Source organism: Falco rusticolus, chromosome 5 (assembly GCF_015220075.1).
Source record: "Falco rusticolus isolate bFalRus1 chromosome 5, bFalRus1.pri, whole genome shotgun sequence".
Taxonomy (NCBI): Eukaryota; Metazoa; Chordata; class Aves; order Falconiformes; family Falconidae; genus Falco; species Falco rusticolus.
Genome location: NC_051191.1, coordinates 63566692 through 63594002, shown reverse-complemented (window position 1 = coordinate 63594002; position 27311 = coordinate 63566692). Strand labels below are relative to the sequence as shown.

General features: G+C 36.3%; 1 protein-coding gene across 2 annotated transcripts in view; it reads left to right on the top strand.

Moving 5' to 3' along the window:
- KDM7A (lysine demethylase 7A) overlaps positions 1-26792 on the top strand; it is a 70414-nt gene extending 43622 nt beyond the window's left edge. The window contains exons 10-20 of one of the 2 annotated variants that reach the window (XM_037387681.1): positions 2753-2844; positions 7122-7211; positions 8010-8219; positions 9711-9835; positions 10357-10514; positions 14260-14357; positions 16659-16804; positions 16949-17157; positions 18404-18489; positions 19581-19857; positions 20535-26792. In XM_037387681.1, coding sequence (XP_037243578.1) covers positions 2753-2844; positions 7122-7211; positions 8010-8219; positions 9711-9835; positions 10357-10514; positions 14260-14357; positions 16659-16804; positions 16949-17157; positions 18404-18489; positions 19581-19857; positions 20535-20629 — 1586 coding nt within the window. In that variant the 3' untranslated portion in view covers positions 20630-26792. Of the gene's footprint in view, positions 1-2752; positions 2845-7121; positions 7212-8009; positions 8220-9710; positions 9836-10356; positions 10515-14259; positions 14358-16655; positions 16805-16948; positions 17158-18403; positions 18490-19580; positions 19858-20534 lie in introns of both variants that reach the window. The other variant, XM_037387680.1, reaches the window with a different exon arrangement.
- Positions 26793-27311: the final 519 nt, after the last annotated feature.

Below are 27311 nucleotides of genomic sequence, written 5' to 3'. Positions count from 1 at the left end.
GTGATTTTCATCCAGTGCTGGTAATGGTCAATGAAAACATTCTAGATCATCAAGACAGAGTATCTGAGATTTTGGCACAGTGCAATTATACTGCCAGTCAAACAGGATTAATTTGCCATTATCTGTCAAGACCTTGTTAAGGAAAATAGAAAGCTTACTTCAGTGACATCAGTTTTTCATTCAGGTTTCTTCTTTATCATTTAAATCTTTAAGTACCCTTTGATAGCGTTTCTCTCATTTCAGCAAATGACTCCTTATATGATCCCACTAACTTGTACCTGTGGGTTTCTTGTTGTGGCTTCACAGCTGAATGAAGAGGTTTTCTTGCACTTCTACAATTTTCTCTGACCTTTTCAGTCAAAACACCTGTTGTGTTCTGCTCTTTGTGGTAAAGGGAAAGGTGTCTGTGAGGGCTTTTGTAGAAAAGGTGCATCAGTTCCTATAAGCTGTGTTAAATCATTTATATCAGTGCTTATCAATAGACATCTCAACAGCCTGATGTTCTTGACAGCTGCTGGTCCTTTCCAAACTCCTCATCTAGTCCTGTAATTCCTCTATCTGTACCCACGTATAATTGAGCTTGAGAAAAGTGCCTGTCTGACTTCACCTTCTTTTCCTCGAGTATATTGCCCTCTGCCTGCTCTGTTTAATCTTAATAGTAAATGTCATATTCCAAATGATGTATTTCAACAGAGAGAAATCAACTTGCAGAGGAGGCTGCTGAATTCAGCTCCAGCTTCTCAAGAGATCAGAATCTCATGTAACCTTTTTCTAATAGGGAAACAGTCACAGTTACTGAAAATTATCTATTCTCCTTTCAGCAGATTAAGGCATTGAACAACCCTTGTTTCCAAACAAGCGTTGAAAGTTTTAGAAACCTAAAGCAACTCGGAAATCTTAACAAGCAGAACAAACTTGCAAAAATTTTTTCCTTTAAAAAAAAAAAAAAAAGAGTATTTTCTTCTTGAAAGCTTACTTTGTTTGGTCTCACTTCTGTGTATCTAAAACTTACAAACTCATCAGAACACAATAGGAGCTGTATTTCTACTGGAAAAGCAGTGGGATATACGTTTCTATATTATCTAGCTAAATACTAATAGTTTCCAGTGTCTGTTTCCTCGACTCTTCCCTCTCCCCTTTTTATACCATGACTCCTTGAGTACATAGACTAGGAGCTTCTTGGGACTTGTGTCATAGAGGATGAGTATGAAGCTTATTCTCATTTTATTTTTAATCTATGGCTTAGCAGATATTTTGTTGCAGAGCAATGCTATAATCTATGAATTTATCATAAAAAGTAAAAACTGAAGTTTCCATGACTAGAGTGAAGATTTTGTTGGGCTTTGGCATCAAGACAGACTCATGTGAATTAGGTGTTTACTAGTAAGAATCTGTTGTTTAATAAATAAGGGGTGATACCAGTTTGGTTATGAAAGGTATGGTGATGACCAACTTGTAAAACATTGAGTGGATGGTGGTTAGCAGTACTTTGTGTGAAATTCAGGTCAGTAAGCAAAATCAGCACAATGTGTTTTTCTGGTTATTTTTATAAAATGATAACAAGGTCATAAACATTTTGACTTTGTCTTTTCATTGGCAAGAAGTGTTTTATGATACTTTAAGTGCTGTGGCATTCACCTAAGCTGTTTCTCTTCATAGTTCTTGGGGCTTCAGATTAGGTAACTTATTCATCTGATACTCGTTAATTTTTATTACTGTTATGCCATGCAGTCTTTTCTATTGCAACTAAAAAATCCAGCCTGTGGTGCTGCATTGTATTCTCAAAATTCTATCAACTGAGTCAGCTAGTGGGCAGGAAGACTTCTGCTGCAACTCAAAGGCCTGCCACTCCTCGTACCCTTTAACAAGTAGGAGGCATCTTTGAGGGAAGAACAGCTGTTTAGTAACAAACTTCCCTTTTTCTGCCAGCAGACTAATACATTATCCATCAGAATATGGTTTATTAGTGTATTCTTTTAAGGGAATAAAATGAGCCGAATATCCCTAGTATTGGTCAGTTTGCTGTTGACAAGTGGAAATATTTGTCAGGAACATGGAGAGAGATTGCAGTCTACTTTTGACTGTTTATGGAGTGTTTGTCTTTTTCCTTCTCTTTTTCCCCATGAAGGAAAAGAGAAAATTGAAAAGGAATTGGAGTCCCTTGGGAGCACCAGCTTTCTTAAGAAGAGCAGCTTCTGTAGCAGAGTGATTTCCACCCCTTGCTCCCTTTGATTTTTGGGAGGAAAAATGATGTCAACTGCATGAGGGAGAACTGTGATAATTGGAAGGGTGTCAGAAAATATTTGGGGAGTGGAAGTGTGCCACTGAACCATTTGCTGTATGTATGGGAATAAGCAATAGGAATTGTAATTTAGAGCTACATCCCACATCCTTCTGGTTCCCTTTGACTAAAATATTTCTGAATGAAGTAAAAGTGATTTCTTTTTTCAAAGGTGTTTTCTCTTGTTCTGTACTTGAGATCTGTTTTGGTCTAATTGACCTTTACTATGTTGTAAATTATCTCCAATTCATGCAAGAATAAGTCAAAAAGGAAAGGAAGATTTTGCATAGCATCACTTCAGTGTTGGGCTGGGTTGTTTTGTTACGGTATGCACACAAATACAGGATGTCGTGTTTCATTTGCTTGCACAATTTATCCTTTTTTGTGCAACGTTATTGGCTGAAAGGTAGGTATCATTCTATTGTTTTCACTGTTAATGTGGTTCTAAATTGGTGTCTGTATCCTTTTTAGAACTGAGGGAAGATGGTTTCCAGCCTCCAAGCTATTTAGTACAAGGAGTGAAGGCTTTACTTACTGCTTTAAAATTATGGATGAAAAAAGAAGTAAGTATAAGTGATGTTGTTTGCTATTTTGGTGAGCTCTAGTTTGATTTAGAAGTAAGTGAAGGTCCTATCCCCTTTTGAAGTTTAAGATTATTTTCATCCATTAATGAGTACTGAAAGACTCTGTGGTGATTATATACTGCTGATCTGGAGAAGAAGCATCATGACAATTTTGTATTCCATGATGCTAATAAAGTCTTTTTAGACCAATTAATAATAAGCTTTGTATTTTAGCTGATAGAAGTAGAATCTTGCTTCACCTCAGGATGGAATAAGAATGCTAGAGGATAAGCAGATAGTGTGGGGCTTTTTTCTAACAAATCTGGCTTTATAATTGATTCATTCTAGTCTGAGGCAATGGAGGGATGGAATGCCCTGATACTTAGCATTTTCCAATAACGTCAGTACTTTGGAGAACACATTTCAGGTATGCCTGTCTTGCTGAAGAGTTAGTTTAGATTCAGATGAGGACATTAACTTCAGTTGAATACCATCCCTGTTGAACATTGGCTGACTCTTGTAAAATCATTAATATCTTGTCTATGCTGGCTTTGCTGGTGCTCCACTCTCCAGGAAAGCTTATTTGTTTTGGCACAGCACTGGGTCTGGCCTAACTCCATGTGTTTTATCATGTGCCTTGAGCTAATCAGTCCTCTTGGAACCGGTGCTTCTGGGAAGTGCTGTTCACTGACAGGCAGTTTGGTTCTGACTGAGCTTATTAATTCTAGGTTTTTTCTGGCCATGCTGACTTGAACTGGCTCTTGGGGATCTCATTTGGTCTTTCTGCACAGAAGTTCTCCTTGTAAGAGAACTTACTATACAACAGGTACGATATTTGCACAGTGCTGCATCCAGCGTAATGAGCTTTGAGGAACTGAACACCAAGTGCAAACGCAGAGGTGGTTACTTTGTGTGGAAGCTGCAGGAGTCCAGCCTGTGTAGCGTTACTGATTCCAGGTGAACCTTTGCTGGCCCTCTGAAACACCTTGGAGTTGGTTCTCCAGTGTCTGTGCCATTCTGGATCAAAACTAGCTAGTAAGCAGTGTAGCAGTATTTACAGGATATTGTGCCTAAGCTGTTAAACCATGTGTGAATCCAAGCTCTTTCTCCCTTAGTGGTATGGGTAATAAGCAAACCAAGTAATCGGACTGCTGGTAACGGAGATCAAACATAGCCCGTATAAATCCTTATTTTGATTTGAAATTGGATTGGAATCCCTCTTTCTAGATTGCTGTAATACAGTATTGTAGCATTTGTGTACCGTCTTGTAGCTCATTAAGTATTTTATTTATATCACTTAGACTGTGATCTGTTTCCTACTTTCTTGTGCAAAGAAGCTAATTGCACATGCTGCATTCTGAATGCTTATTAATGAGACCTGTGAGTATTCCCAAACTACTGGCTGAACAGAAACGTCAATTGTGAGGAAACCGTGCAGCATCAGTGAACTACTCAGTGTTTTCTGCTGTCCACAAGCTATCATGTTTTGTACCTTGTGTTCATCTTTTCTAGCTGCTGCTTTGTAAAAGAGCTAATCTTTTATTTGCAGCAGGCCATGTGCATGATAGGATTGTAGTTGTGTGCAGCTGAAGGCAGGAGGAGCTTTGTACATTGCTGTATGATTGCTCATGCTGGGGATTTCAGAGAGATTCTGAAAGAGAAATGACAAATGAATACTCCTCAAATGAGAAGCCTACTCATGAGGTTTCACATTTGTATCATGGAGTATGTCTTTTCAAGACAAGTGAATTGTCTTAGTGAATTGTTTTAAACTACTTGCTGGAGAAATTAAAACTCTGCTTCAGCAGGGCAGCAGTATCTTCATTTCTGCAATATTTAAAAACTGCCAAAATTTACAAGATGCTGAGAATAGAGATTGAGTGCTACTAAAATTATTTTAGTTTTCATGTCTTGATTTGAATTCAGTTTGTGCAAGGCTTTTATCAGTATGAGTATTCTCAGATTATTTTGGTGCAGATCATCAGTCTGCATGTTAGTTGATGTAAACAATGACTATGATGACCTATTGAGTTGTCAGAGCTCTTGGATTTTAGCTCTGGCTTCCTGCCAGCTTGCATAAGCAACAGGTCTCAGATTCAGTTGTTCAGATGTTTGATTCATGTACCAATAAGGTGATTTTGGGCAACTGTTTTCTGTTTTTAAAGAAGATATTAATAGCTGTTGTAAAACAAAAAAAAATGGCCAGTTTCTTTTTTATAAGGAGTGAGGGATGTGAGGTTTATTATTTTTATTTTATCTTTTTGTGTGTGTGTGTGTGTATGTGTGTGGTTTTGAGTATTGATATACTTCATTGTGATGCTAGTCTCCAAAGATGGGTGCATTGATTTACCTGCCAGGATTTTTTTTATCTGTATCTCTTGATTTAAGACAAGTTTCTTTTTCCTCTGTATATTTCCAAAATATTTACAAAACCATTTCTTGAAACTCTTGAATGAATCACAGCTTTTTTTCTATTGTTTTCTTTACCTGCAATTTATATCTGACATACTTAGGCCATTTTGTTGCTACTGTTCTCCTTACTCCAGGAGAATTCTTCGGTCCCAAAGGCTGCTTGTTCCTTTTCCAAGAACCAATATGCAGAGACAACTTAAACCCAAGTTATTTAATAATGATAATAATTTTTCAGGCATGGTGTCTGTAGGTATTTATATTTCCTGCACATTCTTCCCTTCTGTCGGACTGTTAGATTATGTATCCATTTGAATTTGTTCATGTATTTAAGTTGCTGGGGTGAATTTTTAGTCTTCCTTCCTGCCTTCCTGCCTCTCTTTCTTTTCTCTCCCCCCTTTTTTAAAAAAATAATTATGCTGCCACAGCTTACTTGAGAAAGCCTTGGTATAAATAGATACTTCTTATAGTGGCAAAGAAGTGAGTTTGCCAGTGGAACTTACTCTGCTCAGAGAGTTACCGTAAATCATACTGCCAAACTAATGTGCTTCTGATATAAAATGTTTGCATTGGGAAAGCTTTTCAGTATTTTTATACCAGAAAAACTTGGAAGTCAGTCTTGTGGAGGATTGCATCAGTCACTCCCTCTTGGAAGTCCTCATGGACGGGAAGGCTTTTGGGAGAGTGAAGTCCTCAAGTAGAAAGAACTGAATGGTCCTAAGATGACCAGTAACTTACTGTAAAAATTATACAGTTTAGTAACAGGTGCTGTGTTCCCACGTGTAAGTGTGTGGAGGTGATGCATTCAAAGAATGAGCAATGGTAAACAATAGCAGCTGATTTAATCTTTCCTGTAGAATTAATGGCACTGAAATGAATTATACCATGGTTATACACCCAAGTTGTTTTTTGGAGCAAGCGTTTGTTTTGTTGACTTAGAGGAAGCCACATTCAATGAAACGCACATGCAGTATCAAATTGCTTCTAGCCATAATTTTGCTGCTGAACCTTGTTTTTGAAGTATGGGTAGCTGAAAGTGTTTGTGGGATGTTTTTCCATTTAAATAGCTGATTAAGAGGATAGAATTCATGTCAGTCATTCTGGTCGATGAGTTGAGTGTTATTTTTTCTGTTTAATTTTACCTGAAAGTGTTTTCAGGCACATTTAAACTGTTCATACAAAGTATTAAACATACTTTTTACTAGATCTAACTGTAGAGTGTTTGGACTTACTCAGATTGGTAGTATATATATTTTATCAGAGACAGAAATATGTCTCTGATACAGTTTCAGAGGATTAAAGGGAACATAAACTATTGTGGTTTCATAAATTTTTTTAATAGGGAATGACTTTTTAAACTCACTTTCTCCAACCTACTAGATTCTAAATAAGCTAAGAAAGTAACTTTTTAAAGTGAAATGTGAAGCAGATGTCTAAAAATCTGCATGTTGGTTACTGATTATTACTCTTTATTTGCTCTGTAGATTAAATTTTTTGCTGCAGTGAAATTCCCTTAGTCTTTAGCTGTTTTGAAGGTCATGACTCTTATTAAAGTTTCTGCTAAAGGAAAAAAAAAAAAAGCAGCTGATTACTCTACTGAGGGGGACAAAAAAATAAAGTAGTTGTCAGTATGGCTTTGTATTACCCCTTCCTTGGATTCTTAAGAGACACATTGAGGGATATCTGCTGCCTTCTAAAGCTTGAACTGGAAGCCTCAATGTGTGTGTGTATCTGTTCTGGAAGTTTGCAGTCATTATTACAGATATTAATATTTTTTTTTTTTCCCTCCTGTACATTTCTTTTGTATTACTTCTGCTTTTACCTGAAAAAAATGAATTGAGTATCTTTTCTTCCCTCTTTGCATACAGCTTGTAACAGAACATGCCTTTGAAATTCCAGACAACATTAGGCCTGGGCATCTCATAAAAGAGCTCTCAAAAGTGATTCGTTCTGTAGAGGTAAGAACAGAGGCAACCCTACATAAGTCTGCAGGAAAAAAAAAATCGTTGGGTCAGGGAAATTCATAGTAGTTATGCTTCTAATTGATCATATTAATCTTTAATTTTTTAATGTTCATTTAATATTAGAAGATCAAGAGGAAAACTACGGAATACTAAGCTATGAGCATTTCAGATAAAATGTATAGCAAGGGTATTCTATGTTTGGGTTTTTCATATTTTTAATGGTAAAATTACTTGTAAGTCAGTATTTCTAATACATTCTTACTTAAAACCACTTAAAATAATTACTGTGATTATGTTGTTACAGAGTTTAATTTGAAAATCTATGCATATTCTATTGTCATACTGTTATTATTTCTGGTCCAGTTGTCATCTCTTTTGTTCTTTTTCTGATGTTTTAATGATATTTGTGTTATAGTCAGTGTTTTTTTCTTCTTAATGAATATTGATTCATGAAAAATTCTCACATTGGCATGTGGAGAGAACAGTTCTGAGAACTGAAGAGAGATGTGATCTGCTGAGTAGAATACATGTCTATCCTATGCTGCCTTTGTGAATAAAACCTTATGTTTTGGTGTTAATTTTTGGTGTTAAGCACTGCTATTACGGGAGTATGTATATGGGAAAGAGGTGCAATAGAAATAAGCCTTGTACATCAAATCCATAGGAAATATGTAGTACTTCTCTAAAAGGTCTATATATAATTTATATTTAAATAGATGAATAAGAAGCAGCACTTAAATATGTGGATTTTTTCCTCTGAGACTGTTCTGAAGTATGTGTTTCTAATTAAAGGAGGAAAACGGCAAACTAGTTAAAACTCAGGGAATTCTCGGTGTGTGTCCAACTTCACGGTCTTCGCATGAAACAACTTCGCCTCACCACTCCAGACGAAGGGTGAGGAAACTGCGAGATCATGCCACCAAAACTCCTTCCAATCTGGACATCCTTGAACTCCACACTAGGGAGGTACTGAAAAGGCTGGAGATGTCACCTTGGGAGGAGGCAAGTATTAAGTTATGTGCAAGAAAAACAAAGCCAGAGTGGATTTCTAATCTCTGTTGAAAGGGAGAAGCTTTTAACAGGCATAAGAATACAGGCTACTACTCTGTCATATGAGATATGGATAGATTTGTTTTCAATTTCTTTCTTTTGAGTTTTCCTGAAATGAATTTTTTTCTTCCTTGATCATTTTTTTTTGTGGCGGTTCCTTCACTGTTGTGTTTCAGAAGGCGCCCCGAATCTGCTACCTACTTCAAGTATAGTTTTTGGATTGGGACTGCTGTAGCTCTCAAGTGCTACTTTGAATCAGGTCTGTGAAGAAAAGGGAGCTTGCAGAACCTTTATTTGGTGAGGCTCTGAGCCAGCCTGCCTTGCTATGTGTTTTTAGATAGCTTTTTCTTATAGTTCTGTTACTGTGATTTGATTAGCCTTGGTTTTCAGTCGTGTTCCTGTTTCCTGTATGACAGTGCCTCGCTATCAGTAAGCCTAAGGCTGCCTCTGGTCTCCGTTGTGGGGCTGTGGACTTTGTGGTCGTATTACAAAGGTATCATGGAGTGATAAATAAGTAAAATGTAGTCTCTTGAAAAATTCTTTTTTTCAGGTTTGATGACCTTACTTCAAAACAGCAACAGAAATGGGAGGAGGAATGAGAGAGTGGAAATAAGTAGCTTTATGAAAGGAAATAAGTAGCTTTGTGAGAATAACAAATGCTGACAAATTTAGTTGGGACAGGATGGACTGTCACAGTGGAAAAATACTGATACTGATTTTCATAAGGCATGAACAAGAGACATTCATTTCGAGACGTTCCCCAAAGACAGAAAGCTGAACTTAAATTTTATGACAAATAGTTAACCTCTGCAGTTCACTGCTACAAACAAATGTTTAGGAGTATTAGTTACCGTCATTTAATGTACAAATATATTGTTCACTATCAGTATTAACATGTAGAACATGTTAAAAAACCATACCGTTTTACATGTTCCTGGTTTGGCATATAAATGTATCACTGATTGCTTCAGAGTATGTGTCAAATGCAAATGGCTTTGAGCTAAGAAAGTTCTGCTTATGGCAGGTTACTTTGCATTACTGATGTTTTACTGTCCTGTAAATCAGTTTTGAGATACTAATTCCAGGGAACAGATATCCAATCCAGGAGTTGCCTTATCAGTTCCAAGCCCAACTTTTGGCTTGCCCGTCTATTGGTATTTCTTTGTTTTGAATACAGTGATAATTCTTCAAAGGAAACATAAAAGGAGTATTATAGTGAAGTTGTAGTTGTTCCAGATATTTTAGGAGAATATTGATGATTCAGGGAAGGAGAAGGTGCAGTCTGTTCTTTTTTACACCCAAACATGTTTTGTCTGAGCTTTCTTCAGTTGGTTATCAGGAAGGTAATCATCCTGATGTTGAGTTTAAACTTCTGTGGAGTACAGGAAAACCAGTTGAATTTATAGAAATAAATAACAAGCAATATTGCTTTTACTTCTTTAGGATACCGCAAGCTCGAAACTGAATGGGAGATTTAACAAGCCCTTTCAGCCATCTTCTACAGTACCTGAATGGCGAACAAAAGACAATGATCTTCGCCTTCTGCTCTCAAATGGAAGAATAATTAGGTACAAAGGGTTGATTGTGGATCACTTCTTCCTAGTCATTATGGTCTGGAGCATGCTAATTGCTAATAACATTTCTGTTTGTGGAGCTCTGGGTTCCCTTCTACCAGTAAGATTCATGTTAGGAATGTTGAAGGAATGCGTTGTCCCTTGTGTCTGCTGTCCCCTAGTGGAGCCACGGTTATGGAGTGATCTACGTATGTTCGTATGTTCCTTTGTTCAAACAGCGTTTCATTCAGTTGCTCAGTTGGGTTTGTACTGAAGGGAATGCTTCACAGTAGAAATGGTTGGTTTGTATCCATCTATTAGAGTGATTTTTCATTAAAAATACACAGGTGTAAAACTTTGCATCTTTGTGGAAATGACAGGCATAGAATAAGAATATGTACAATTTGGAACGAAGAGGTGAGCATAAGAGAACATTACTGTTGTATCTCAAGAGTGTGTTGTAAATAATTAAAACAGTTGCTTCAGGTTGGTAAGAATAACATGTTGGTTTGTTTTTTTTTTTTCTTGTGAGACAGAGATGAGAGACGCCCATTTACTGATCGAAGTCTTTACACAGCAGATAGTGAGGATGAAGATGACAGAACAAGGTCAAAAAAGACGACTGTTAAGGTAGAAGACCAGCCCTCAGGGTCTGAAGGAGAAGGGAATGCAGATGCCCAGAAACCACTGAACAGTAAGCTTGTCTCTTAAGTCCTATCCATTGAACGTTTTGATGATCTTAAAGAGGGTCTAACTATTGTCAAGTTGTGACTGAAATTTTACCTAAGTGTAAAGAGGATAAACTAATAGATCAGAGAAGTAATATTAGAAGTTACAACAAAACATTTGTCAAATATTATCTGTCTACTGAAGAAGAGAACAGGATAGAGTAGGAAAGTAAATTCACCTTTTTATGTTAGTGCCATCTTGAATACCCTGTACAGCGTTTTTCGGAGTGGAGATTCAGTTGGTGTTCTGGATGAGTATTTATTCCTTTTGATCTGTTTCATAATATAAGAACACTGATTTTTCTTGACCAAAATATACTTAAGTGTGAAAAGTTCATCACATCATTCACTCTAGAGGATAAAAGTTCATAACATACAGCTAATTGTAAACCTATCGTATACCTCACTTTTCTGTTCCATTTGGTGATTACATACTTGACCATACAATTTTTTACATTTTGCTAATGAATAGGTTTATTCCATAGAGGTGATCAAACATCATTTAACATTAATAAAATCTTATGCTTTCAACCTCGGCAGTAATCTGCAAGGCTGGGGAAGAATTTAGGTTTTCTGTAAAACACTTTAACACCACTTGCCAATACTTTAAACCATTCTTCACTAGTAGTTAATATTTTTTTAAGTCTTTCTGTACCCTCAAACCCTCCTGCCAAGTGTTCAGCAGTGCTGATCACACAGTGCATTAGTAAAGTATCAATACTGAATGTCTGGTTTTGGTGCCTATTTTTAATAGCATGGCTTTGTGCAGTGACAAATTGGTCCTTGACATAGCTGTTCAGCTCTCAGTTTAATTATAGAAGTCACATCCTTTCACAGTAGAGTTTACAAGGGCTCAGAGGGTATGTGTTAGGAAACTGACATCAACACTTAAGATAATAAGACTCCTCTAGAGACTTACAGTTCCCTTAGTTTCCTGCACAACAATCTGTAACAACATTTGAGTCTGTCAGTCTGGATAAAATATTTTATTATTTTCATTAATAAAGCAATTTGTAATCCCTGTTGACTGTACTTCCAAAGGTCACAGAGAACAGTATTAAAAAATTTGCACAGGAGAGAGGTCCCTCTTGAGTACTCATGAACCAACAAGGCAAACAGCTTATTGAGTGAAGGCTTCAGCATGTATGGCCTTTTTCCACTTTCAGAATTTAAGTAAATGAAACTAAGTTTTACACTTGAATCAAAGATTAAGTCATACAGAGAAATGGTAGGTTTTCTTCAAAGTTGTTGCTCTTATTTGATACAGAGTGAATATGGCAATGTGTATCTAAATGTAGGAAACGTACTTAGAACTAGTAATGAACGTTGAGATTCTTCTTCCAGAAATTGAGTACTCGGGACTATCGCTGATATTTTTAGTTGAATAGTAAGTCTCTTCAAACTTCCATGTTAAAGATCACCTTCATTTGGTTGTTTTTCTTTAACTGAAGGACTACAGAGAGAAAAAGAGACAGAGAGGGAAGATACTCTTCTTCCAAGAATTCCATAGAAGAAACTACCTGTTTCTGTAACAGCTACCACCTGCCATTGTTCTTACTGGGATTTAGGCCAAGAGGCAATGTCCACAGAGAGATGCCTTTTAACAGATCAAGCTCTGTATAGCTTTGTGTGTCATGCCAAGATCCTGGTTCTAAATGGTGACCCGGTGTTACCAGAGAGACAAAGATCATGTGCTGTGCTTATTAGAGCAAGATACTTTGTGTGGATGAAGGGGAAGGTGATTTAAGATATTTTTTTGAAATCACGGTAGCTTAGCCTGTTCTTACTGGTAACAACTGTTTTCATTTGCCCAATTTCTGGAGTATTCCTCCCAGTCTCTGGACGTGTGTGGAGCCATAACTTTTCTTGAGAAAGGCAGTAGTCCAAAGAAAAATTCATTTGAGCTACATACGGTATTATTTTCTGTATTGTGCATGCTGTTGCTTATCCTAGAATCTTGTTTGCCTTTTTGAAATGAGCCAAAGGCTTGAGATATCAACAGAAATCCCTTGGGTTTTTTTCAGCTACAGTAATTTAGAATATTCACTCTATTGTCATATGTTCAGCATTACTTAGCTTAACTTCATATACAGTGGTGTTGCTCATTTACTGTGTTTCAATAGTCCTCACAGCTCGTTCTAATACTAGCTTAAGTTTAATTAGTCTTCTCTAGATTTTGGTCCCAGATGTTCACTTTACTCACTTTCTGATAACTGGTTTCATTCTTAGCTTGCGTCTGACTCTAAAAACAATTACTGCTTATGTAGTGTTTAGAAATTAATAATATCCCTTGGAATATATCTGATGCCTATCTGTGAGCTTTGCCACAGTCTACAATAGGAACAAAATCCTACCAGCATTGCAGTGTATATGGGGTTACAGGTACATCTTTTATGCTTGCATAATGAATGAATTATGAAGAATTGCATTCAGTTTATCTAGTTTCATATAAAACTGTGCTGAAACAAAACAACACAGATCAGAAACTAGCTCTGGAATGAAGAGAAGTACAGTTAAAATGTTGGTTTGCTTTCAGCATAGTTTTATATTGAAACCATAAGTACTTGAAAACTTGAAGAACTTATGTTACTTTCTTTATCCACTACCTTTTTGGACACATATTCATAATTTTTTTTATTCTATTCGGGTTTTCTCCAAAAAATTTCTGCTAGTTAAACCGTATATTATAGTCTTCCACAAATTTATACTTAATTAAGGTTTCTGCCAGCAGCCTTGACACAGGTGCACATACAACCCACTGATCTTGAGCCTTGGATTCCAAACACGTACAGATGTGTTGCCTAGTCATGGTTGTCTGGGACATACAGTGTCTTTTAAGAGTACGTGCTTCTGCGAGCTGCTCAGCTACTTCATGTTTGAGTTTTTTCTGCACTTAAAAAAGTAAACCATGTGGACTAAGTGGCTGATTTGATTGATTGCTTTGTCATATGCCAGTGTTTCTGATGTCTTATTTTGACACCTTATTTTCTGATTAGTACTTTATCTTAGTACTAGCAAAAAGCATGGTATTTCTTCTCTTCCTTTCAGGTCTTTCTGTGATGAAAACCAATGCAACTATATTGGGTATCATCACAGTAATACTTGAATCTTCTTTAACAGGTCTGCATTTTAACCTTGAGTGGCAGCTTTGTAGTAGCACAGAATGGGCAGAATCTGCCAGTAAATTGTGATGTAAAAGTAAATTTGCAAGTAACACAATGATCTTTTCGTTAACCTTTAAATCACTTAAATGTCCTCTGACTTGCATGTTTACTATTTCTTTGTAACTGTTTTTATTTTTAAAAAGGAATTTCTAAGCTCAAAGAGTCTTAAGACAAAGTAACACTGAAGATTACTTCCAATTAACTTTTTCTAAGGGCCACTTCTCTGACTCGGGCCTGTATACAAAAGCATAAATTATGTGGAGTATGTGCTTTGTAGTAGAGAAAAAGTATATGCTCCTGTTTCACCTGATGTCTCTTCCTTTGGCTTCATCCAGTCAGTCGCTTGAGGAGTCTATTCGTCAACATTAGGCAACTCACTAGTTTTAAGCAGGCTTTACTTGTGAACCAGATCAGTGTGTTGGATGTGCTTTTCTTTACAGACAGTTAAAAACTAAGTGTGTGTTTCTTGTTCTTTACTTCTGGATTAACTGTTAAACATTGTATGTAATAAATGTTGGGTCTTATATTTTAATTTTTCTCTCTGCAGTGTTCTTTGAAAGTGTGAAATCAGAACTCAGGAATGGATCCTCAGAGTACTCTGATATTTCTGATTCAGAAGAATCTGAGCCTGATTGCACTACACAGGTATAGCTAGAGAAAGTCACAGAAGTAAACAGGGCCATTAAATATAACTTTGCTCACTCACTTCTAGTTTATCTGGTCAAAGTTTGTGTTAAAAGAGCACTAACAAAGTATTTATTTCTTGTCCAAGTTAGTATCTCAGATGGACAGTTCTGCCTCATTCTTAATGTATTCTAGTGTTGAGTAGAATGACAAGATAATGCTATCTTGAGCCAAATTTTATGATCATCTTTGTCATTAAAGTGGGGCTGCTAGAGGATGAGCACTGCTGTGGAACAGGCAAAGTGAGAAAAGTTAGATCCCAGTTGCGTTGTTCATTTCTTCTATAACAAGTCTAAATTTCATCATTAGAATTACGAATATCTACCACACAGTTTCATTTTGAAGCATGGTTAAATTGAAACAATATTATAGGCCTTCAGTTTTTTAAATCAGCTCAAGTGGCTAAATCCTATTGGTGTTTTAGACTATTTGAAATAAATGGGAATCTTCCATTTGAGATCTAGATTGTAGTGATGTCTTTACAGCTAAATGAAATATAAATGCACACACACATATGTACATTTACAAACATATTTTAGTACAATTTTTAGTATTTAGGAATTTGTATACAAATATTTTTATAATTTTTTTCCCTTGAAAAATGTTGCTCTGACTTACTAATTTCAATTTTATTTGAATAGCGGTAAAATGCTAGTAGGGTGGAGTGATTACCTCAGAGTTTTATTTTGTGCTTCTGGGAAGGTAATGTTTTGGTCTTTCTTCCAATCATCAGCCTATTTTAAGATTTTACCAGAAGTCTTCAAATTCCTGCTTTTTCCATGGGGGTCAAGATCTATTTTTAATATTTGTTGTCTTCCATCATTACCTTTTCTAGACATTGGAGTAGGTGATAGGAACCTTCATGATGTGGTTTCTTCTGGTTTCCTCAACTTCATTGTCAGCAAATTTGGCTCAGCAGGTTTCCTTTTTTAACACATAGAATTAGTAGTTATTCAGTAGTCATGTATTTAATTTTTCACAGGAGAAATATTGCGAATTTTGGATTACTTTGTCATTGAGTGAAATGTTTTATATTAATGCTATTTACTCTCTTAGGTCCTGCTATTTTCTTGTACTTCTTTATTTATAATCGTATCTAATAGAGTTTTTTTCTGCATGTTTAAATTTGTCTTTTGTAATGATATATCCAAAATGAACTCTCTCAGTAGCTCCTGTAAATCCTTTTTATGTTTTTATATTGCACTGAAGAAGATCTTAACAAAACAAGATAATAGCTTTATTACTAACATTGAGTCACCGTAATAATTTAATTGCCATTTGTGTCACTTTCCAAGTGTCAAAGATTAACAAGCTGCTCTTGTGAATGAAGCTGTTGTATAAGACCATCCCTTAGTGATACAATGCACTTCATTCCAGTTCCATTTTTGGTGAATAGGGATAGAGGTATCAGTCTTGAAGGATTATGATTCCTCCATGTTCTGATCTTCCACTTTCAACACTTTATTGAATGTCATGTATATTCCTTGACTTGAAAAAAAAAATTGTGTTCTCTGTGCTTGTCGAAAATAGATTAGTCGGAATTACCAAGATGGAACATGCCTATTGTAGCTCTTGCTTAACGTAAAGATATATTGAGTCATGTACGGTTGCTCCACCTTTGAGAAACTCTTGCCCATACAAGCTGTAATCTCAGCAGGAGCTGAAAAGCCCTTTCATTGATGAAATGAGGCTGTGCCACTGTAAGAGAGGCAACAGCTGTTGTGTTTGTGTTCCTGCTGTGTTCTGGATTTACCTGAGAGCTTCTGTCACCAGAGAGATGCTGCTGCTAAAAGTTACCTTTCGTGAGAGCAAGAACCAGAAACAGTTCCTTGGGCAGGATGTGTCCCCTTATTTGTAATAAGCATCAATTCTGGCAGCTGCTTGGAACCATACTTCCATTTTTTCCCACTCGACTTTGAATATTAAAGATCAGATTAATCAGTGCTGTCATTAAAGATAATACAATGATTTGTGCATGGTTTAATGTGTGTAATGTTTTCTGTAGGAAAATGCATTTCTGAGATGCTCTTTCTGTATTGCTGGAGCATGTACTCATCAATGTTACAAAATTTGGATGTATAGCATCTCAGATGCTATATTCACATTAACCGCATTATGAATACTATATGTATACACACATATATATATATATAAGTTGGACCTGGATGCTTCTGAATTTTTTACATAGCATGAATTAAGGTAGCATCTCTATTTAGAAGGTGTGGTGACCATTCTGCATACTTCTTTGTCTTGTTTCAGCAGAAGGATTCCTCCACAGAGGAGTCGGAAAGCTCAGGTGATGAAGAGAAACAGGAAGTAACATCCAATTTCAAAGAGGACTCTAAGGTCATGAGAGACTTTTGTCAAAATACCCAGAAGCCATCCAGAAACGAAACTCCCAGTAAAAAGTAAGCACATAGCGGGCATTTGTTTATAAACTTAAACCTTTTTGCACATATTTATGTTTATGCTTTGTAACAGTGTCAAAATAATTTCTTCAGAGAAATTTAGGGTTCTGTTTTAAACTGCTTAATACCCCTTTATTTTTCTAGGGAATGTCCTACCTCGACAAGTACAGAAGAAGAAGCTATTCAGGGCATGCTTTCTATGGCAGGATTGCACTATACTACATGTTTACCAGGTCATACTCAAAGCACAGACTGCACAGATAAAAGAACCTCTCTTCAGGAACACAGAAGCTACCCCAGGAGTCGGCATAAAGACAGACAGCCATCTCAGAGCCACAAAACAGTAGAATGTGGTAGGTATCTGAACTAATGACACTTCTACTCCCTGCTCGTGGACAGACTGCTCAGAATAAACACTTAAAGTTACATTTTTAGATTTGACATTTGAGAAGGTGTATTCTTCGGGTTTGTGGTTTGTTGGGGTTTTTTTCTATAAATAGTAACTGTTGCTTCTGAAAACTGAAACAAACTTAGCTTGAAATGTCATCAGAATACATCTTTTAAATACTGCCATCTAAAAGTTTTGTGGCACCCTTACAAGAGTGGCAAAGTTATGGCTAGATTGAAAGCATAGTCTCTTTATTGAAAGTAATCTTCAGAAAAGATTGACAGAACCTTCACGGTTGCAGCTTTCATGGCATGTGTGTTAGATATCCATAGGAATCTGCTTGGTGATTTTTCATGTGTCTTTGGAAGGCATATTTGGCTTTACTCCTGAAATTCTGCTATGAAGGCAGTGCATTAAAGGAGATTCTAATCTTGAAGAGGAGAATTCAGAGGTAATTTTTTTTTCAGTGGCATTTTGATGTCTGTGGAAAATAGACATCTGTTCAATGTGTTCTGGGAATGACAGCAGAACATTAACGCTAATCCTCTCAAAGGAATCAAAACCACTTCTTAGAATGGAGAGTCATTATGTTTGAAAATTCTTTGCTTGAGAAGGAAATGGAAGAGGATTATAGCTTTGATGTGAAACAAATGGAACTCCACCAACAAATAGGGTGCTAATTCAAAGAAGTAATAGTATGTTGATTTTTCTTTACATGGATAATGGGAATCCAGGAAATTCCCACAACATGGATGTGTTCTGGTAATTGAAGCTGTATGTCTTTAAAAGCCACCAGCCAAACAGATAAATAAAACCACCACCGCCACCAAAACCCCCTAACCAGCAGACTACACAGATACATACAGTGCCTTTCTATCTTTGTAACTTTATGAAAAACGTAATATCCAGTTCTCTAAATTGTGTTGGTTTGACTCGGGCCAGCAGCTAAGCACCCACATGGCCACTTGTTCTCTCCTCCTACCCTGTGGGATGGGAGAGAGATGAGAAAGAGCATGTACTGTGGGATTGTTTTCCCAATTTAGTGTGTAGAACCAAGAAGCTCTGACAACTTTTTTTTGTATCTAGGAAATATTTTCCATTGTATTTTTCCTTTCTTTCTTGTTTTAATTTTAAAATCGTTCAAATGCATAATTAACTTTGAAAATCAATAACTAGAAATATAAATTCAAGCTTGTTGAACTTCTCTTTAGGTAGGTCCATGAAGGAAGAAGAAGGAGACTTGGGGACTTCGGGATGGACTAGACACCTGAATGAAGCTTCGAGGATTACCCCTCAGGTAAAGCAATACTTTAAACATTTTGAACACATTTTTGTAGGAAAAAGAGATAATGAAATTTTAAGTCAGCAAGCATGGTGGACAGGTGGACACTCTGCATATCTAATAATAGATACTTCTGGTTCTGGTGGCTGAATATATATTTTTATCATGCTTATCTTCATTGTTGTTGTTTTGAGTTTTCCTTTCAAACTCTCTTCTGTCATAGTAGCTAGTATTAAGAAGCTCAGGGCAGTATCTTGAAAAATAAAAAAAAATACTTTGTAAAAGAAGTGTGAATTTACATTCAGTTGAACTGGGGAAGCACTCTATTATTTATTCATTGTTTCCCAACCAGAGCTTCAGAACAAGTGGAACCTGTTGATAGTATTTATAGTAAAGATACTTGCTTAGGAAATTGGCACTGCCAAACTGATACAACCTTTCAACAGTGAGCAGGTAGGAATATTTTTGCTTTCTGATGTCCAGGTGGAATCCAGCAAGGAATATATAAATGAAAGGTTGTGTGTCTTACACTGAACATTTTCAGTATTTCTAAACTTATCTGTATTTGAAGTATTAGAAAAGAGCTATTTAATAGCTGTATTTTAACTGCATGCTTTGAAGTGGTTTTGGATTTTTTTTGGTAAGAATATCTAACTACATGATACTTCTTAGTTTGTAATTCCCAGTTTAGCATTTGTTCTCTCACCAGCTGAATATTAATAAGCGATTTGTTTTCAGGTAGTTAATCAATGTTTATGGTATAGTTTGCTGTAATGGCTAGTTTAATCAAGAGCAATTGTATTTGTTTTGATCACTTAAAACTAAACCCAAAAAGTAGAAAAATTGAATACACTAGTATGTGTAATTAATCTGTGGCATTGCCCTTAAGTGCATATGGAAAAGCTTGCATAGAGATACTATAGCGTATCTTATTTTTAAGAGGTATCTGTATTAAAAGAAATGATGGAATCATTAAGTGGTCAGACACCGGTGGAACTGCAGTATCTTTTTCAAAGATACGGTAGTTTAATCAGAAAAACTCGAGTGAAGTTGTAGCCAGAAGGTATTAACTTCCACGTTTTTTCTTCTCCTCATTTCCATACTAGGATACCAGTAAAACTCAAAAATATATCAAGAAAGAGTGTGCATCAGAAGCCAATCATAAGGTTCAGGAAAACAGAAGTATAATCCACAACAACAGCTTGAGTTTTCAGCATGGCAAGTACACTCGAGACTCCAATCTAATTCAAGGAGAATGTCGGCTGAGTGACGGCAGCCTTAGCCCTGATAGGCCCTATGGTGAAACATCCTTGTCTGTACCACTTCATCCAACAAAGAGGCCAGCATCAAATCCACCCCCTATCAGCAACCAGGCGACAAAAGGTAATGTTTATCTCTGTCCTCTTGCTAGATACAGAAACTTAAAAAAGGACAGGCTTAGACCCTGAGTGAAAACATAAAATGTGGACACACAAGTTTTGGCTCAGAATGTGTGGAGGTGGAATTGAGAGAAATCTAACTGGATGTGTGGCCAGGTGAAACTTCCGTAGTTACTGTTGCACCTCTGCATATTTATCTGTTTTGCATTTATTACAGGGAACAGAACGACAACTGTAGTCTGAAACACCGGCCTGAATCAGTTTTGTTTATCAAAGTGAAGGTTTAAAGTCTGTAACACTTCAAAAAATAGTCTGATGATCATACTTGTTCCGTTTTTAATTTCTAGTGTGTTTTCGATAATTTACTAGAGGGAATAACTTGAGCAAAATTCAGGAAGCTCAATTTAGGCTCTCCCTTACCACACCCACTGCCTTTCCCTAGACTGCAAACATTTGTAAATAATAGAATCGCTTTATTTATGGTAATGCTGGCCAGAGTTTATAGAAAACAATCCTTGGATTTTGACAATTCTGATTCCCCATTTGTTGGCACTTCTTTTTGAGCTGATTAGGGTGAAAATTTTGCCCACTTCAGCTTGAAAACCAGGTTTCATCTTTGTTCTATAGTGATAAAAATTTGTTCTGAAATTCTTGATTGAAGTACTTGATTTCATTTTTCAGGCAAACGTCCAAAGAAAGGAATGGCAACTGCTAAGCAGCGCCTTGGGAAGATCTTGAAGCTGAACCGAAATGGCCATGCACGCTTCTTTGTTTAATGTAGCTGCTACTTCTACTACTGCTGTCTTTCCTACACAGACCAGTATTGAGGTCAACAGAGCCTGGAGCTGCTGTTATTCCTCTGCTTGAAGCAGACTTGCATGTACCATATAAAACACTGCCTGATGAACAAAAACGAGGAAAAAAAAAAAAAAAAACAACAAAAAAAAAAAACCAACCCAATGCTGCATTTTCACTGTGCCACACCTGCTCAGCAATAACCATATGGGAATGGGGAAATCTTCAGAGAGACATGGACTGTGAGAAACAGTCTCTCGTCAGGGCTTGAATATCATTTGTTGCTGGTAGTTTCTGACCTAATTAATGAGAGGAAGATGATGAAGGTGGTTTATCAATAATTTATTTCTGATAGATTTTGACAACTTTTAAATTCATTTAAGAAACCTATTTATTTGGAAGGCTTTTTTTGTGAGTTATTAATTTAGATTTAAGAATGTGAAAGTTTTTAATTGTTTTGATAATGTATGTTTGGTGCAGTGGAGAGCCACATTAATTGTGATTAGTCTGGACTCCTAAATTTGGTATTCAGGTTGTAGTCTTACATAGGGGTGAGATGCATTATTAATTATTTTTTAAATTAAGGCATATGGAATCTTATTTTTTTTCCCTGCTTTTTGTAAGCTGTTGGCTGGGCTTCTGTTGACTTGCAAGTTGCATATTCTCTGCCAGCTTGATTATTTTTTGACCTGTCCTCTTTAATACAGATTTATTTATTTGATGAACTAAAGAGACTCCTAAAGACAGAAGAATCTTCTTATGTCAGTCCAGTAGCTAACTTGTTTTAAACTGCACCCCTTTCCTCCAAATTGGAGAGCATACTTTTCCTTCTGATGATCTGTCTGTGATGATTTTCTTCTGTAAAAAGACTCCCTGAAATTGTATTTGTACAGGTTACTTAAGAGTTGGTACAAAGGAGGCAAACGTATCTTTTTGGAGGAACGGGGACATCAGTTAAGATAAATGTTTCTTCAGAATAATTACTCTGAAGTAACTCATAAGATATACATTGCAGTCTTAAGATTTGGCGTACTACTTAATGTAGCATGGAAGAAGCATTAAAATATTATTATTGTACTTCAAACACATTTTACTGAAGAGTCAGGAAGGCAGGAGAATGTGTGTTGCTTTCAAAGCTGGGTGAAACAGCCAATTAAAAGTCTTAACTGGTGCATATATAAGCATTAAAGTAGCTTACTGGTATCAGAATGCTCATTTGTGTCAGGCTTCATACTGAGCTGATAGCAAATGCCAATTCTGAATTATTGTAAATACTTTTGATTTAAAATTTGTATTTTTCTGTAATATAAAATTAAATATTTAACTTTTGGGGGCTGGGGATGAAGGCGGAAAGGGGAATACTTTTACTTGATTCTGGAAAAAGGGCATTTTGTAGGGTCCAGCCAAAATGTAAACATTAATATGCTGGTGACAACAATATTGTTGGTTGTTTGGGGTTTATTTTTTGGTTGCTAAGAGTAAAAATACTCAGGCATAGTTCTCCAAGTCATTGAATTGATTTAACTTTCCATACCAGTCTTTCCTTCCTCCATATTCTATACTGGAATTGTTTTCTCTTGTTGTGGTTTAAAAACAAACTCAGTTGGACTTTCTAGAACATTTGTGCAGAGTTATTTTATCTAGGCTAGATGATGAATGCCTTTACAAATTTATGGAAGTAGTTCTGATGTCAAGTGTTTTTGATTGTTGCAGGGTCAGAGCTATTTAGCATTATGTTATCCTGTTTCTGAACTGAGAAACATCAAAACATAATGCGATTGCAAGTAAGTCAGGTAGCTTTCATGTCTTTACTTTCTCTGGAGCTTAAAAACTGTAACTTCTTGACTTTATAGTTTTTTGTGTGTGTGCTTATGGGTGAATTTTTTTAACCTTTTTTTGTTTTCTAATTATGGTTTCACAAAAGTGTGTTTTGAGTCTGTTTTGATTTGTTGGGGTTTTTTTAATTTACTGCAAGCTATTAGCCTTGTTTAGACTATTGGGAACGGAGGTAACAGGATTTCTAAAAAGCAGAAGATAAGCTAAGAGGTACTCTACAGGTGCTGAAAGTCACTAGGAGTACTTGCTGTTCTCAGGTGCTATGTTTTCCAGGTGGAAATAATTAAAAGAGAATATTTTAACTGTCTTTAATATGTTCTCACCAAAGTAAGTCAAAGAAATAAACCATGTTGTCAATATTAGGTAAAATTATATATCCATATAAATATTCTCTGTGCTTACGCTTGAGCAAATGGATTAATGCCTGCCAGGCTTTGGAAACTGTTTTAGCTTTAGCGTATTGAACCAAACTGTTTCCTTCTTGCTGGCTGTATAATTTTTAAGAAAAGAAAAATTCAGTTTAGGGCCGGAATCAGATTCAGAACAGAATGAAGAATGAGCTCGCTCTCCTTAAAGGCAGTTTTTTAAGAATACTTATCTGAAATAGAAGTATGCCAGAATAGAATCTGGAGTAAGGAATTTGAAAATATGGAGTATGCTTTCTTGTACCCGTAACTGGCTTATACAAAGTCTCTTTTCTGACCATCTGCATTATTTATCTGTATGTTACAGTTTGAACACAGATGTGGCTGGACCCATATATATTATTTCTTCTTGATTTTATTCTTTCACTACTCTGTTTTCTACCTTTTTTTTCAAAGTGGCTCTCCACTGTCATGAATTTATGTAATAGTCTCTTCACAGGCTGTCAACAGGCAAGGTTCATTCCCATTTTCTTCAGATATCCATGCTTCCAGCAGAAGTTAATTCTGATGTTCCACCTCAGAATAAGTAACACAAAAGAAATTGCCATGATGAGCAGTATTAAACAAAAAAAAAAAGAAAAAAAAAAAAAGAAAAAAAATGGGGGAAAAAAGAAGAAAAAAGTCTCCTGGTAGCTCATGAAGAGGATGTAGTGACCTCACTTGTTTTGTGTACTTGTATGTAGGGATAAATTTAGATGAAAACACTACTGCACCAATCTTTCTGTAGATGGACTGAACCTTGTGTTGTTGTAGTGGAGAGAAAAAGCCCTATTTTTTTTCTTGCTGTTTCACTTGGGGTGGAAGAGGGAGGGAGTAGGGAACACTGACTGGACAACAAAGAGAATTAAGCCCACTATGGTAACTCGTTTTCAAGGATAATCTTTTTTGAAAAGTCAGAGAACTTGGATTTGGCATAAAACTTAATATTTTATTTTTTTTTTTACACAGAACAGTAGGAAATATTGTAGGGGTTTTCCCATTCTCTAAGTTCTCACGTTCCTGCAATTGGAGAAAAAAAAAAAGAAACAAGCATGAAAATGGAAAGGCCACCTAGAAACTATATCAAAGACTCTTCCAGCAACTTTCCCTTTTCTTCTTCTACTATACTTGCTAATAAACCCTGGCTACAAGGTAGCCTTTGTTGACCTCTGAGGTAGATTACCTATGCAACCTATAATACTCTACATGAATCCATTCTTAAAGACAATTTTGAAAGGGTTAGATGTTGAGTTAAAATTGTTGCTTTCTGATCACATGGGCCATTTGGGGGTTTTGGTTTTTTTGGTGGTTGAAGTGCTTGCATTATCTTTAGTAGAGAGATAAGAGCACAGTGTCATCACATTTTAGAAGCTTCAGCTTTGCTATGTGGCAAAAGCTACCTTCATTCATAAGGCCTTTAAACTGTAAATGTTGAAAATTTTTGCAGGGTTTTGGAGTCAGAGCTGGTGTGAATCTTTCTACCCCCTTTTTGGGAATTGTGGAGACTGAGCAGAACCGAAGCTAGAACGACATGGTACTACAAGCCTATAACTAGTGCCCTGTTCAGGCTCCACATGTTCATCTATCCCTTCAGACCCCCACCATGACCCCCCAGATCAGTGTCTTTCCAGAGTTTCATTCATGTAATACTTCCATTAAAAGCTGTTTGTAGCTCTGGGGTTGAGTGAGCCCAGAGCTACTCTTTCACAGAAGAAATATAAATGGAACCAAGGGCCTTACTATTTGCGGTTAAACAAGATTAAAAGCTGCAACATCCATTTTTCCAAAAAATAAAAACCCAACAAAAAAAACCCACCCCAACAAAAAGCACCCTATTTGTGGGAGCGTGTGAGTGATAAATCATGCAGTGGATGGGAAATATAAGTAGCACTGATAAGGAAATGCATGTTCTTCATAGACTGCATTTCTATTTGGAAAAAAAGACTTTTTCTACTTTTAATATAAATTAAGCCATAAGAGTTTCATGCTTTGGGAAGGGAATGAAAGGGATCACTTTTAAGAGATTATATTGATATGTATTGTCACTTCTGCTGGGAAATGTCTATTGCTGCCAATGCTTTGGTGAATCTTTTTTTTAAAAAAAACCATGAAATTTGAAAAAAAAAGAAAAAAAGAAAGGGGCTAGTTCTTGGCTATATTTACTAGTTTTGTAGTAATGTTTTGCTGGCCCGTTTGTCTTTTCCTCTCCTTTTTCTACTCATAGTCTAATTTCTATCTTTCTTTCTAATGTCTCTGAAAATATTAGCTTGTCTGCTCAGTAGGGGTCGGTGTATGTGTGTCTTCCTTTTTACAGAAACGCACTACTGTGTTAAGTATTTGGCTGGGAAATGGGATGCTGCAGCTTTAAGAGCATTTTTTTTCAATTCATAACAGTATTTCCCATCCTCTTTTGCCTGCAGGCAGGGAAAGTGTATGTACAGTATTTATTTTGTTTTGATTTTACTTTAAATTTGTAAGTTTCTATAAGTAGTTCACATTGATTATTCTAGGGGAGGACAAGTGGTTTTGTTTAAATTTGTATTTGATATTCATAGTTTCCACTCTGTACTTTAAAATACTGAAATTAAAAAATTGTATTGCCTATGTTTTGATTTTAGCACTCTAAAGTGTTTAATTTCTCCAGGCTTATGCTCATTTGTTCCCATGTAAATACAGAAAACTGTACAGAATATCATGAGGAGAAAAATGCTTTTGTAGGTCCAATCTCTGTGCATTTTAAAGAAGACATTTTCTGGAGAAATGTGAGAGGGAATATTCTTGTACTTTTTCTTTTATTTTTCAAAGTGCAAATCTCATTTCAATCCAAGTATGTTTTATGGCAACTAAATGCATTTTGTGAAGATGTGAATACTCGTTTTGAATCCTGATATAAAAGGGTGGTGGAAGTGTTTGTGATTGATCATATTAGCAGATCTAGAACTGCAAGAAGGGTGTCAAATGGTATTTTCATGTTCTTGTTCTTGTTTTTTGTTCAGGTTTGTCTCATGCTACTGATGACTGACTCATATCTTGATTATTTTTTTTAAATTACTTTTATTTTTCCTTTAAGTGTATGCAGTTTCTGGAAGAAGAGCTTTCTCTTTCACGCTTCCATGTACTTTGTCATACTTGCTTACATCCTGGATGACTTCTTTTCTGATTTCTTTAAATGCATGTCATCATCTAGTTTACAGCTGTCAGCGTTCCCTGTTTTAACTCCCTATGGCAGTACAGAGTTTGCATGTGGGTACTCTACTTGGGGGTAATGGAAGCATTACTGTGTTGCACTCCAACTTCACGTAATGCATTTTCTTCTGCAGATAGTAGTCCACGCTACTGAACTGCCTCAGTGCTGTGATGGGCAGATCCTTAGGTTCCACTGACGGTCATTTTATGAGAACCTTAGATAAATGATACAGCAGTGGCATTGGAAGAACCAGGTGTCAAAAAGTGTTTGATTTGAGCATCCTCTGCAGCTGCTCAAGTTTACTACTTAGCCTGGCTTTTAGTTTACAGAGAATTTATGGTTGACTGTAATAAGTAGGAGATCTGTTCGGAGACAGGACTTCATTGTGCCAGGTGCTTTACAGGCAAAAACCAAGAATGCTGATCTCGTGAAACCATGTACTGCTTGAGTATAAGATGGGAATAGTTAAAAAGCCCCAACAAAAAAGTTCTGTGGCCTGAAGTTTAAAACATGGTAGTGTTGTAGATTTTGGTGGCAGAAACTTCTGTGCTGTTTCAAAAACAAGTTTTGAGTGGAGTAAGAAATAGTGAGGAAAAATAATTATTTAAGTACAGGGGGGAAAGATTAAATATTCATATGTCCAGAAATCAGTTCCTGCTGTATTTTGACATGCCTTTACATCTTTTCAATTAATGTGTTAAAACTAATTCTAAATTTGGTTAGCCAAAGATTTGCCAAAGATCTGAAAGAGCTGTTTTTCTATTAGAGCAACCACATATTTTGAAAAAGTCTTGATCACTGTGATTGAAGAGCAATGCTACAACCTATGCATTTCCATCAGACTCACTCATCTGGGTTTGTCACGCTGAACTTGCTCATACCAATGTTTTGGTCTTAAAAGAAAGCGATAGACTTGAGGGCACCTCAGTGGGCCACAAATACAAGTTTCATACCCATATAAAAACCTATATAAGCACCTTTACTATTTGTCCTTTTGTTTTGCAAGCTATGCTCCAGAGCTTTCCTCTGTGACTGCTTTTTGGTGCATAATTGGTAGGATAATACACTGGAAAATGTGTGAAATATCTCAAAAGTGCTTCTTTACATGCTACTGGATAGCCTTGAGCACCTGGAGCCATATTTCCATTAAAAGTCAGTTCCTGGTTTCTTACTTTTCTATTTGAGGAGGATTGTTCTTCCCTAATGGACAGACGTATTTTGAAGATTTCAAGGCTA